The sequence below is a fragment of the Macaca thibetana genome, chromosome 4, assembly GCF_024542745.1.
Source record: "Macaca thibetana thibetana isolate TM-01 chromosome 4, ASM2454274v1, whole genome shotgun sequence".
NCBI classification, from domain to species: Eukaryota; Metazoa; Chordata; class Mammalia; order Primates; family Cercopithecidae; genus Macaca; species Macaca thibetana.
This window is the reverse complement of record NC_065581.1, coordinates 153993850-154007806: the sequence shown is the minus strand read 5'-3', so window position 1 is coordinate 154007806 and position 13957 is coordinate 153993850. Positions and strand designations below refer to the sequence as shown.

General features: G+C 40.5%; 2 protein-coding genes across 2 annotated transcripts in view; one reads left to right on the top strand and one right to left on the bottom strand.

Annotated features, from left to right (window-relative positions):
• REV3L (REV3 like, DNA directed polymerase zeta catalytic subunit) overlaps positions 1-13957 on the bottom strand; it is a 659986-nt gene that overhangs the window by 383325 nt on the left and 262704 nt on the right. The gene's annotated exons all lie outside the window — the stretch shown is intronic.
• The window catches only part of SLC16A10 (solute carrier family 16 member 10), a 146202-nt gene that overhangs the window by 107877 nt on the left and 24368 nt on the right, over positions 1-13957 (top strand). The window contains exon 4 of the mRNA XM_050789063.1: positions 13185-13328. Within this exon, the coding sequence (XP_050645020.1) occupies positions 13185-13328 (144 nt within the window). The remainder of the gene's footprint in view (positions 1-13184; positions 13329-13957) is intronic.

Here is a 13957-nt window from a genome sequence, read left to right as displayed (position 1 = left end):
TAATATACTAGCATAGGAACTTGAAATAATACAGAAGAAATCTAGAGAACTGATCATGTAGAAATAATTAAACTAAAACAAAGCTGCTGCTTATAGTAAGGTAGACCAAGTTTGTCCTGTGTTCCAAATTACACTTAGCCAAACATAAATATTCATAGATAATTGAATAGTAGTTTTTAGAAATGATTCATGGATTTCTCAGGGGTGGAAATTATCCCTATAATGTAGGCCCCAAACTTCTAAAATATTTTAAATTTGTGAGGGAGAAATAAACTCACCAACATATGAAAATATCTAATTTTAGCTTAAGTTGAAAAACAGCAGTAGTGTATTTTTTGTTAGGCCCTTATATTGGGTAATATAGTCTATGTAAGTATGGGAAAGGCTGGTGAAAACTGTGGATTTATCTACAAAATACATTAGTACATTGGGGAGTTTTGTGTGGGAAGTGTCCTAACACCTCAGGAAATGCTAAGGAAGAAATGGGTAAGGCAGACTGAACACTCCACAAGGGTAGGGAGAGCGTCTTCTCTTCATTGCTCTAGCCCCAGCACCTAGCATGTGCCTGGCACTCCATCTTTTCTTTTCTTTTCTTTTTTTTTTTTTAACTGATTTCAGGTTGAGTTTATAGGCTGGCTAAGTTTATAGGCTGGTAGAGTGCAAGGTCTACTAATTTCTCTGCTCATGACTACTTTACATTCTAATAGCACTTTATGTTCTTCAAGTGCTTTTTTTCTTTGTTCTTCAATGTATAATAAGGTAAGAACAGTTTTATCTCCATCTTGCAGGGAGAAGAGTTAGTTAAAAGACTTTCTCAGGTCACACACATGTAGTTAATGACAGGGTGAGGTTTAAACCTTCATAGAAATAAAAGTGATTTTATAATTATCTTGACTAGTTTCAATGTGAAATAACTTAAAGGTATGGAAAAGGATGCCAAGAGGTATAGTCAGTCTTGCTGGAGTAAAATAATGCCCTGTGCTTTGTGCCTTCTCCCAGCTGCTGCTTCCAGAAGAATGGGGTGTCTGAGTGTGAACATCACCCAACAAGTAGGTTAACAGATGCCCACGCCCCTCTTGACCCACACACATATCAGTGGGATTTAGAATGCTGCCACATGTTGATGATTGAATTTATGAAGCATTATAATATCCTCAGTAATAAACCAAGTGTCCCTGTCCCAACTTGTTATCTCTGCTTCTGTGAACACATGTTTTCTTTTATGTGCTCCTTACTCCTCAGGAGCTCTCTCAGGGACTTTTCAGTTCCTGACCCTGCCCTTTTCAGCATTTTCTCAGAGGACAATTCTTAGCTCCCTGTTGATCCCTCAAGCATTAATTGCTTTTTCTGCCAGGTATTTCTTTGCTAGACTCTTGAGCCCTCAGAGCTGTTCTGAATTATGGAGTCAGAATTGCCCAGGATTAGGAATCACCTCATGTCCCCACCATCCCCGCTTCCTCGTGTGGCACTTTCTCAACTCTGCATCCCTTTCACCTTCACAGCAACCCTGTAATGTACCCAAAGCAGTGTCATACTCAGTGCCTCCTTTTCTCTCCTGAAATAAAATTCCTAGATAAGAAGACCTCTATATTCCAGTCTTTGATTTTAGAAAAAAGAAAGAAGACCTACCTATATACATAATGTTTTTAAACCTCAGTAATGTCTCACTTGTTACAGTAAGGAGAAATAAAAGAAGTAAGATAATGCTTGGGATACGTGCTACAACATGGATGAACCATGAGGACACTACACCAAGTGAAATACTCCAGGCACAAAAGCACAAATACTGTATGGTTCCGCTTAGATGCGGTACCCAGGGAAGTCACATTCATAAATACTGAAAGTTGTATGGTGGCCTCCAAGGGGAGGGGGAAATGAAGAGTTATTTAATGGGTGAAGAGTTTCAGCTTGAGAAAATGAAAAAGTTCTGGAGCAGAACGGTGGTAACAGTTGTACAACAATGTAAATGTACTTAATAGAGTACACTTAAACTGGTTAAAATGGCAAATTTTATGAGATAGGAATTTATCACAATAAAAAATTAAAAAGTAAGAAAAGTTACTGCTTGGGCGAAAGTATATCAGAAAGATAAAAATAGTCCCCACAAATTTCCAAAACAACTCTAATGAGGTGTTGCTGCCTAAATTGTGAACGAAATTGTGAACCAAATTGTGAACCAACGTGTAGTGTTTGAGACTGGGAAACTGATGCCCAAGATTTTAGCCTCAATAAGGAGTAGAGTTCATAATTTGACTCCAAAGACATTTCTTTCACTGCCGTGCCAAGGCCATCTGATTCCCTGTCCAAAGAAGTTTTCTCTCTGCTCTGTAGGCTGCCTTAATCCAGAGTACACAGGCTTTCCACTTTCTTATCTGTCTTCCTACCAAGGTGTGGTCCTTTTCTTCCTGAACACTGTATAATTACCAGACAAAACTCAACATATTTAAAATATAAGCAGTCCTCTATATCCAAGATTCCACATCCTTGGATTCAACCAACCATGGATTGAAAATATTTGGGTGGAAGAAAACAATAAAAATAACACTGGCCTGGGCAGCATAGTGAGATGCCATCTCTACAAAAACATAAAAAATTAGCTGAGCATTCCAGCACTTTGGGAGGCCGAGGCAGGCAGATCACCTGAGGTCAGGAGTTCGAGACCAGACTGGCCAACATGGCAAAACTCTGTCTGTACTAAAAATACAGAAGTTAGCCAGGCATGATGGCAGCTGCCTGTAGTCCCAGCTACTCAGGAGGCTGAGGCAGGGAAAATTTCTTGAACCGGGGAAGCAGAGGTTGCAGTTAGCCAAGATCCCGCCACTGCACTGCAGCCTGGGTGGCAGAGCGAGACTCCTTCTCAAAAAAATAAAAATAAAAATAAATAAATAAAAAATTAGCTGAGCATAGTGGCACGTGCCCATGGTCCCAGTTACTTGGGAGGTTGAGGTGGCAGTGAGCCATGATCATACCACTGCACTCCAGCCTAGGCAACAGCGAGACCCCATCTCAAAACAAAAACAATAAAAAAGAACACAGATTAAAAACAAAATACAGGCTGGGCTCAGTGGCTTATGCCTGTATCCCAGAACTTTGAGAGGCCAAGGTGGGAGGATTGCTTGTGCTCAGGAGTTTGAGATCAGCCTGGGTAACACGGCAAGACCACATCTCTACAAACAACAACAACAACAACAGGAGACTGGACTTTCAGGGACCATTTCTGGGGATCATAGTCTGTTACTAGAGAAGTTTCTCTGTGTAGAGCGTTGAAATATAAAAATGCAGAATAACTATTTACATAGCATTTACATGGTATCGGTTATTATAAGTAATCTAGAGATTAATTAAAGTATACAGGAGGATATGCATAGGTTACATGCAAATACTACAACATTTTATATCAGGGACTTGAGCATCCATAGATATGGGTATCCGAGGAGGTGTGGGTTCAGTTCCCCACGGATACTAAGAGACTAATGTTGATTTCATTTCCCCAATCCCCACGACAGAACTCTGAAATAAGGATAAGAAAAGGAACAGTTGGGATAGACAATATCAGAAGTATGTGGAAATGATAACAGTGGAAGGAAAGCTGATCTAGGTCTACTCAACAAATTTTAATCTTCATTCTGGTAAAAACAAATTAGATTTATGGATGCAAATTTGAGCCAGCAATTAGATGGCTCTTAGGATTAATAAAAAAGACTGAACACCATGCCTTCCAAAGACCGAGGGAAAGAGAAAGATAGATAGGAGACTTTGCAAAGTAGCACTTTAGCCAACATCATTAGCCTAAATCTTAGTAAAGAGAGGTTAGAAGGTAGAATTTTCATGGAAGGATCCATTTTTCTTCACTTCAGAATTAAGGGAAAAATTAGGAAGCTGAATAAGAACTAATGGCCTAATTTATTTGTTTCTTTCAAAAGTCAAATCTTAAACTAAGTTAAAATGTCAATAACCAACAGAATAAGGTAGAACCAATTTTGTGAATTTACAAAATACTTGCTTATTGACACTACTGCCAAGGTCATTAAATAAGTTATCAAGTTACCCCAGATCCCAGTGATTTAAATAATGCTTCCTGAATGTATCCTTTTCTGTTTTAAAAAGAAGCTGTATTCGGTTCTTGTGTTCCTATAAAGAAATACGCAAGGCTGGATGATTTATAAAGAAAAGAGGTTTAATTGGCTCACGATTCTGCAGGCTGTATAGGAAGCATGGCCCCAGCATCTGCTCAGTTTCTGGTGAGGTCTCAGGGAGCTTTTACTCATGGCAGAAGCAGAGTGGGAGCAGCAGGTCACTTGATGAGCTTGGGAGCAAGAGTGTCGGTGGGGAGCAAGAGTGTCGGTGGGGAGCAAGAGTGTCGGTGGGGAGCAAGAGTGTCGGTGGGGAGCTGCCACACTCTTAACCCAATCTCTGGTGAACTCAAGCAATAACTGACTTATCATCAAGGGAGTGGTGCTAAGCCACTCGTGATAGATCCACCTCCAAAATCCAGTCACCTCCCGCCAGGTCCCACCTCTAACATTGGGAATCACATTTCAACATGAGATATGGAAGGGACAAACATTCAAACCATATCAGAAGCCAATCTTAAGCCAAGCATGGTGGCTCACACCTGTAATTGCAGCACTTTGAGAGACCGAGGCAGGCAGATCACTTGAGGTCAGGAGTTTGAGACCAGCATGGGCAACATGGTGAAACCCCATCTCTACTAAAAATACAAAAACTAGCTGGGCATGGTGGCTCACGCCTGTAATCCCAGTTACTTGGGAGGCTGAGACAGGAAGCACTCTTGAACCCACAGGTGGAGGTTGCAGTGAACTGAGATTCTGCCCCTGCACTCGTCTGGGCAACAGAGCGAGGCTCCATCTAAAAAAGATAAAGAAGGCTATATTAAACTTCTAAAATTCAATACCATTTCAACTAGCCTTTTGTTGGGTGCATTTGTTCACTTTGGACTATTTTTCCAAATTCATGTACAGTCATGCATCTCGTAACAATGAGGATATGTTCTGAGAAATGTATCCTTAGGCAATTTCATTGTTGTGCAAACATCAGAGAGTGTACTTAGACAAACCTACATGGTGTAGTCACTACATACCTAGGCTATATGGCATACGTATAGCCTATTGCTCCTGGGCTACAAACCTGTACAGCATGTTACTGTGCTGAATGCTGTAGGCAGTTGTAACACATGGTATTTGTGTATCTAAACATAGAAAAGGTACCGTGAAAGTACAGGATTATAATCTTATGGAATTGCTGTTGTATATGTGGTTCATCTTTGACCAGAAATGTTATTAAGTAGCACATGACTGTAATTCCACTCTTGATTAGAGACTCCATAACCCACACCTACCTGTTCATTTGCATGCACATTTAGCCGATAGGTGACTTTATCACCAGATCAACCAAAGAATAAGTTTAAAGAGCATGTCCCCTTTTCTTGTTTTTAAATAAATGTAAAATATGGAAGTACATGATACCTCAAAGGAGCACGAATCACAAACAGGAGTCCACATCTACAGAGCCTTTGCAACCACTTTTCTATCTTCAAAGTGCTCTACCAAAGTATCAGAGTCAGTCAGTCGTGCAGGTAGGCTGCCAACCATGGCTGAGCCCTCAGGAGCCATCTTGATGACCAGCATAGACACAGTCTGTTGTGTTCATTCAAACTTGCCAGGAACCAAGGATCTGAGAGAGTGGTAAGTCTGGTGTGCCAAGAATGAAACTCCAAAAAAGAAACTTCCGAATCAAATTTGAATTTAGGCTGGGTGTGGTGGCTCATACCAGTAGTCCCAGCACTTTGGGAGGCTGAGATGGGCAGATCACCTGAGTTCAGGAGTTCGAGACCAGCCTGGGCAACATGGTGAAATCCTGTTTCTACTAAAAATACAAAATTAGCTGGGTATGGTGGCGGACACCTGTAATCCCAGTTAAATGGGAGACTGACATAGGAGAATCGCTTGAATCTGGGAGGTGGAGGTTGCAGTGAGCTGCGATCACACCATTGCACTCCAGCCTGGGCAACAAGGCAGAAAAGCAATCTCAAAAAAAAAAAAAAAAAAAAAAAAATCGAATGTAGGTGGAATTAATAAAAATTTAAATAAACTAACAGACTAAATCTTTCATTGTTCAGGAAGGAACAAAACAATTTTTGATAACTTGTGAAATATCTGGCACAGAAATTATTTAGAGCCACTAAATAATTTCAAGTTACCTAAAAATCCTAGTGATTTATTTTCTATTTTAAGATGAAGTCTACTTTAAACTTCTAAAATGCAGGGTTATTTAAACTGGCATCTAAATCCAACTTGGTTTTGGTTGGTAATTCCTCTAGGACATTTTACTAAATCTTGATCTTATCTAAATGATGCTACGTCATAGGTGGACTGTTTGTTTTGTTTGTAATCCAGGGAAAATTGTTTAAAAAAAAAAAAAAGTAGAAATAACAAAGGCTTTTAAAGAATTTTTAGAGTTAGAAATTTTTTCAAAATCAGGTTCTTTAAACCATTAGCCATCTCTTCCTTCTGAACTTTTTTTTTTCTTCTGCCCTTTGGTAGCTATTAAATAATCTGCACTACAGAAACTTCTTTTTTCCCAGTACTTTTTCATGTCTTAACAGTAGATATGCGTGATTATCTACACCATGGAAACCCATCTTAATGAAATGGAAAGATCAGCTGTTTAAAAAAACAAACAGAACCAACCACCCATGCCTCCTACAGTCCTGTTAGGCCAAAGGTCTGCTCTCCACCTGGTCAGCTGCTGAGGAGGGAGCAGGTACCTGCACCACAGTTTAGTCACAACAGAAATATCATTAAAAAATAGACACTGTGCTGCCAAAAGATGTCAGTCCTTAAACATGTTGGCAAGCAAAGAAATTTTTCCTTTCAAGCACATCTTAGAGATACCTTAGTCTCAAGGCACAGTTGATCAGATTAAAGAAGCTAAGAGGACATTTTGGGGCTAGTCTAATCAATGAATATCTATCAGTGGCCATAAAGTTTTATTTTAGTGTGTTCTGGTGTAAAGGGATTAATTTTATGTACTCAGATCTATGGAGTTAGTTTTCTTCCACCTTTAATCACCTCGCTCGGCTTGCTTGTGTGCAGTGCTCATGCAGAACTTCCTAAGGGAGTGCCCCACTTGTTTTAATTTACTTCCTCTAGCAAAAGCACAGCCAGAGGAAACACAGTCGTTTAAAAAAGAAAGAAAAAAACAAAATAAACTGTCTCATTTCATTCAGAAGATTTCTGTTAATCCTACTTTTAAGTCAAAGGGTAGTGTTAAGTTTTGATTTGTAACAAACTCAGATTATCCATTAACCCACTCTTGCAGGCTTTCTATTCCCTTTCGAATGTACATCTATTTTTTAAAGGGCCAGGCTTTTTGAGTTTACCTTTCAAAAAAGTGTATTTAGGCAGAATGGTCTTCTAGAGTTATGGAATAGCTTTTCAAATGTTAGATGGATATTTTCTTAGAATTACTCCAAAATGCAGTAAATGAGAGGCAACAGGCTGAAGCTGCCAGTCTCTGGTGTGAACAGCAGTGAGTAAAAGTGCTTGGAACTTAGTGTCCGTATTGGAAAGTAGGGAGTTAAAAGAATCAGTTTGAATTCCATAATTGCTGTAAATATTATGTAGGATTTATTATCCCATTTTTTGATGTACCATGTAAATGTAAAACATACAGATTCCCTCCCTCCCCCAAAGAGTTTATTCTCCTAGACATAAAATGAATGTACATGCCTATTGTCCACCTCTTTTCAGTTTGATGATGTGTATCTGATGAGGAAGGACAGAGATGAATCAAAATAATTATAAACGAATACAGATGATGACTGGGTGACTGAAATCTTATCTCCCAGAGAGCATAGTTAACTGCAACAGCAGTGGATGATAACTATTGGGTGGGGGCGGAGGGGTTGTTTTGTTCAGTTCTGCCTAGAAGACAGTTGTGATTATTTTAGTCCTACAGTCTCCACTCCTCCCCTGGGCCTGTTTTTGCCCTGCTTTCCTGGCCTCTGTATACGGCCTTTGTTAGCACTTTGTAGTTGTCAGTCAGCTGTTACTCCAAGTCCTCTGTCAGAAATAAAGTTACTTTTGTTTGAAGAGTCTCCAGTAATCCCCCTTCTTTTTAAACTATGACTCCCCAAAGATATATAGTCTAACTTTTGTGCACCAGTATTTTATCATATTTATTTAATAAATTCCATAAACCTTACATGAAAGACATTAAACAAAAAGTACTCACCCCCTTAAAAGGAGGAAGATAATGACCATCAAGGCATGGCCAAATTACACAATCTTAGAAAACAGTACAGTAGGTAATTATTGGACCTTTTTGATCAGTGGCATCCTTGCTTTGCAGATGTGTACCAGCACTGCACCTCACAGGTTTCTGTAAATATAGTGATTTGGGGTTCCCTTCTGTTGGGCATTCTTCTATCAGGAAACCATTTGGTGATGAGAAGCTTGAGTTTCTAATGCATGTTCATCGGCTTTATTGGAGCTGCTTTTGTACTGTGGCCACCCATTTAACTTTCTCTGTGGTTGATATGTGAGAGCTAGAGGACTCTGCCTTAGCTTCTTCACCAGAACACCATCTGATGTCTCCAAATGTCTTACACTGTGGCTCCCCTGTAAGAGAGGTGGAGAAGAGAGAGGCCAGGGCTGAGGCCATTCCAGTGAGATGATCACTTTCTTGGGCTACTGCCTGAGACCTCTCAAAAAACAGAATCTGTCTGTGGGCTCTAGTGAGGGGAGAGGAACCTGCCTTCAGTTGGCTGGTCAGAAACAGTTACCCAGGGCCGGGTGTGGTGGCTCATGCCTGTAATTCCAGCACTTTGGGAGGGCAAGGGTGGAGGATTGCTTAAGCCCAGCAGTTTGAGACCAGCCTGGACAACATAACAGGACCATGTCTCTACAAAAATGATTTAAAAATTAGCTGGGTGTGGTGGCATGTACCTGTGGTCCCAGCTACTCGGGAGGCTAAGGATTGCTTAAGCCCAGGAGGTCGAGGCTGCAGTGAGCTGTGATTGTGCCAGTGTACTCCAGCCTGGGCAACAGAGTGAAACTCTGTCTCAAAAAGAAAAAAATGTTTCAGACACAGTCAGTGTCGAAGATGTCAATTAGCAAGGTTTTGTTAATCCCCTGGAAGTGTGCAACCCAGAATTAAACAGATGTTTAAGAACATAAATAAAAGATGAATCCCTGGCCAGGTGCAGTGGCTCATGTCTGTAATCCCAGCACTTTGGGAGGCCGAGGCAGGTGTTTCACGAGGTCAGGAGTTTGAGACCAGCCTGACCAACATGGTGAAACCTCGTCTCTACTTAAAATACAAAAATAAGCCAGGCTTGGTGGTGGGCACCTGTAATCCCAGCTACTCAGGAGGCTGAGGCAGGAGAATCGCTTGAACCCAGAAGGCAGAGGTTGCAGTGAGCCGAGATCGCACCACTGCACTCTAGCCTGGGCGAAAGAGTGAGACTCCATCAAAAAAAAACACAAAGATGAATTCCTGACACTTAATACATTTAGATAAAGTCTAACTTATCTTTAAAGTTAACTTTAAACAACTGCTCTACAACATAATATTATCCCCTGTGTAGACAGTGGCCTCTAGTATAAGCTTTGAATTGGTTTAAAAAATAAGTTAGGTTAAGTATGAGAACATGTCTCCAGCATTTCCATATCTCCACAACTCTCTGTTAGAAATATCCATTGTGTCTTGTGTTCACTTTCTGCTGAACTAAAGGGCAGGCCAGTCTCCAGAGGATGACAGATGGGCAGAAATTTATAAAACAGCAGCAGTCATGGATGGCCCAGAATACAAGTAGAACATACCAGACCTCTTGGGTATCTACTGCCTCAGTGAGAAAGGATCCAGAGATCCAGCATCCCCAGATTCCCTCACATACTGACCAAAGAAACTTTTTTAGTTTGCAGATTTTGGTGGGAATAGGGAGGGAGTATTAGAAGCTGAAGTTCTTGCTTTATTTAAATAATCATGACAGTAACAAAATTCAGTTAAATAATGCCCCTTCTAGGCTGGGCGTGGTGGCTCATGCCTGTAATCCCAGCACTTTAGGAGGCCAAAGCAGGCAGATCACTTGAGGTCAGGAGTTTGAGACCAGCCTGGCCAACATAGTGAAACTTCATCTCTACTAAAAATACAAAAATTAGCCGGGCGTGGTGGTGGACACCTGTAATCCCAGCTACTCTGGAGGCTGAGGCAGGAGAATCGCTTGAACCAGGGAGGTGGAGGTTGCAGTGAGCTGAGATTGCGCCACTGCACTCCAGCCTGGGCGACAGAGCGAAACTCCATCTCAAATAAATAAATAAATAATGCCCCTTCTAGTTGAAGACCTAAGTTCCCACCTAAGCATAATTTGAATTTACCCAATTTATCTTCTTTCAAAATACCTCAAACATTTCACCTTATTCCTTTTAAGGATTACAAAGTAGGGCGGGGGAAAAAGAAACCATTAATAAGGAATAATAGCTATTTGACAGACAGGTGTTCTTAGTTTCATCAAAAAAGATGCCTGGTAGATTCAGTCTTTTATGAATACTAAAGAATGTGTCTTATTTTTGTTTGTTTGAGACAGGTTCATTTTGAACCTAACCTGGTGTTCTCAGGGAACATAGGTTAGAGGGGAGAGAATTAGTAGTGAAGGTTCAAGCAAAAAGCATGTTAGAAGGCTGCTGTAGTGGTCCCGGTGAGGAGTGGTAAGAACAGAACTAAAATACCATGAGGAACGTGGGCCAAAGGAAGCAAGTCTGAGAGATTTAGAAAGTAAATCATCAGGATTCAGTGGTGACTCTTGGATTTGAAGAGGGAAAGGGAATAATCTAGGGTAGCTGTCAGTTTCTGCCATGGGTAGTTGGGCTAATAGTAGTGTATTAACTGAAATGGGGGGCAGGCAATTTGTGAGGGTGAGTTGAGTTCAGCATGGGACCTGTTGACTTTGAGGTGCCTTTGAAACAGGAGTGGATACGTCTAATTTTACATGAAGTGTCTGCTTAAGAGAATGTGTAGAGACACTAACAGGGCTGGGTAGGAACACGGAATACCTCAGGTACCAAATGAAAACTTTTGGCAATAACAAGAAGTTAAGAAGTTGAAGAGGGTAGAAGAGGCAGCAGAAATGTAGATGGGTAAGAACATCTTGGCATGTTTAAGTGACATTGTGAATAAACCTGTCCTACTGGGCCAGATGCGATTAGGGCTGAGATCAAAGCAGGCCTAATGCAGTTTGCAGACGTGTTTTGTGTGACTTTTGTAGAGCTGGATCACACAGTGTCCTAAATTTAAATTAGGTGCCAACATTTCCACACAAAATCTGAATTTCTGACTTTTCTTTTAAATTAAAGGGATCCTAGAGGTAGATTTGGCAACATTGGTAGACTTATATGATAATAATCGACTGAAATATATGTCCTTTCTCTCCAATGAACCTGTTTTACTTTTTTGTGTTATTTCACCGGGCCCTTAGACATTTAATTTTCTACTGTTTTGTTTTGTTTTGTTTAACCCAGGCTTATAAGTCAGATGAATTTTCTACTTCTGAGTCAAAGATCAGTAGGTAATAAAGGTACAAAGATGGATTAGCAACAGATTACGGAAGGCTTTGAATACCAAACTAAGGAGTGTAAATGTAGGCAGTGGGCCGCCTTTGAATAAGGAATTGATGAGATTAAAGCCATATTTAGGAGGATTATTCTGGACCAGTATGAAAACACAGAAGTTAGGGAAAACAGTTAATAGTTTTGAAAGAGAAGAGAAAAAAGAGATGGTGTTGGTATACATAAATGGGCTTTTAAAATGCAAAATGAGAAGTGTTTTAAAGAGATATCATCCAGGAAGGCTATTCACTGCCACATGGGCACTATACGGGTAGTTGTATTTGGTGGGAAATTTGCTTGCAGATTTCCAAGACTGAGACCCATGTGTGGTGTGGGGGATGGTGATTGTCGGGCATTATGGAAACGTCAAACAGAATATGCTCACTGGCTATCTATGGCCCACAGGTCACTGTAGTCTCTGTTATATGTACACTGTACGTGGAGGAGAAAGGTCCTTTGAAAAAAGAAGGCTAAAATTAATATCTGATTGTTATTAACTGTGTGCCAAACACTGTTTTAAGCTCTTTACACAGACATTTAATCCTCACAACCAATTTCTGAAGTAGGTACTACTCCAATTTCCATTTTACAGACAAAGAAACTGAAACCCTAGAGGTTAAGAACTTTCTCAAAGCCACAAGGCTGGTAAGAACAGAACCAGGACTTGAACGCAAGCAGTCTGCCTCTCCAGTGGTTTATCTTTTCACTGCTCTGTTAAGCTGCCCCTGCATTTTTATCTGTTCTAATGCTACACAAATAGGCAACTTTACAGGTAGAGAACCTTATGCTTTCATTCTGGAAGCTCTGTTATAACTCATTTCAGGGGTGTCGATTTGGTTCAGGTCCTCCTAGAAGAAATAAAACTTCAGAATTGACCCTTGAACTGTCTCTTAGGGAGCAGATAATATAACGGGTCGTTGGGTGACCTTGAGAGAATAGGTATGTTCAGATGTCTGTTCTCTTCCTTTAGCTAATGGCTCAATATAGCTTATAATTGCATGCTTCTAACCCTTTGTTGAAAAATAAAAACTCTTATAAAAATGCTTTTTTTTTTTTTTGGAGACGGAGTCTTGCTCTCTTGCCCAGGCTGGAGTCCAGTTGTGCAGTCAGCTCACGGCAACCTCCGCCTCCTGGGTTCAAGCGATTCTCCTGTCTCAGCCTCCCAAGTAGCTGGGATTATAGGCGTGTGCCACCACGCCTGGCTAATTTTTGAATTTTTTTGTAGAGATGAGGTTTCACCATGTTTGGCCAGGCTGGTCTCGAACTCCTGACCTCAGATGATCCACCCACCTCGGCCTCCCAAAGTGCCGGGATTATAGGCATGAGCCACCGTGCCCAGCCATAAAAATGCTTTTTAAAATGAAAACTAAAACATGTTAAATTTTTTTCATATGTTTTCATGAAAAATTATCACAGGACAAATTTCATAAATATCGAATTTGGAGAAAGTTGAGAGCCCATAACATTGCAGAGAAGCAAATGCATTTGATGCAAAGCCTCAAACTTGCCAAGTTTTTCTACCATATTTAGTGTGGTTTCTTTCTCTTTGGCCTACAGATGAAACATGTAAATGAAAGATTTCAAGATGAAAAAAATAAAGAGGTTGTTCTCATGTGCATTGGCATCACTTCAGGAGTTGGACGACTGCTCTTTGGCCGGATTGCAGATTATGTGCCTGGTGTGAAGAAGGTTTATCTACAGGTACTTTTTTATACTTTTCCCCTATCAGAAATTACTTTCATCACCCGATGGCTCATTAAATGTACTTACATGCTTAAATTATTTTTTATCTTCTTCTTTTTCTCTTTGAGATGGAGTTTCGCTCTTGTTGCCCAGGCTGGAGTACAATGGCGCAATCTCAGCTCTCCGCAACCTCCATCTCCCAGGTTTAAGGGATTCTCCTGCCTCAGCCTCCCAAGTAGCTGGGATTACAGGCATGTGCCACCACACCAGGCTAAGTTTTGTATTTTTTAGTAGAGATGGGATTTCTCCATGTCGGTCAGGCTGGTCTCAAACTCCCGACCTCAGGTGATCTGCCCGCCTCGGCCTCCCAAAGTGGCTTAAATTCTTCTATAAAAATGAGAAATATTTTCTACAACATAACTTCTTTAGGCAGTTTTTCAAGGACAAAGTCAGTTATTAGTTTGGGTTTTAAACATGAAAAATTGGCAATGAAACAATTTCTTTGTTTTGTCATGGAACTCCACCAAACCAGAATGGTTTTCGTCCATTGCTTTTTCTATGAAGAATGTTTTTTGGTGTAGTCCTCATAGTCATGTGCAGATCCTGTGCCCTTTGCATGTCTTAGGAAATTTGGTTGTGTGTGTGAC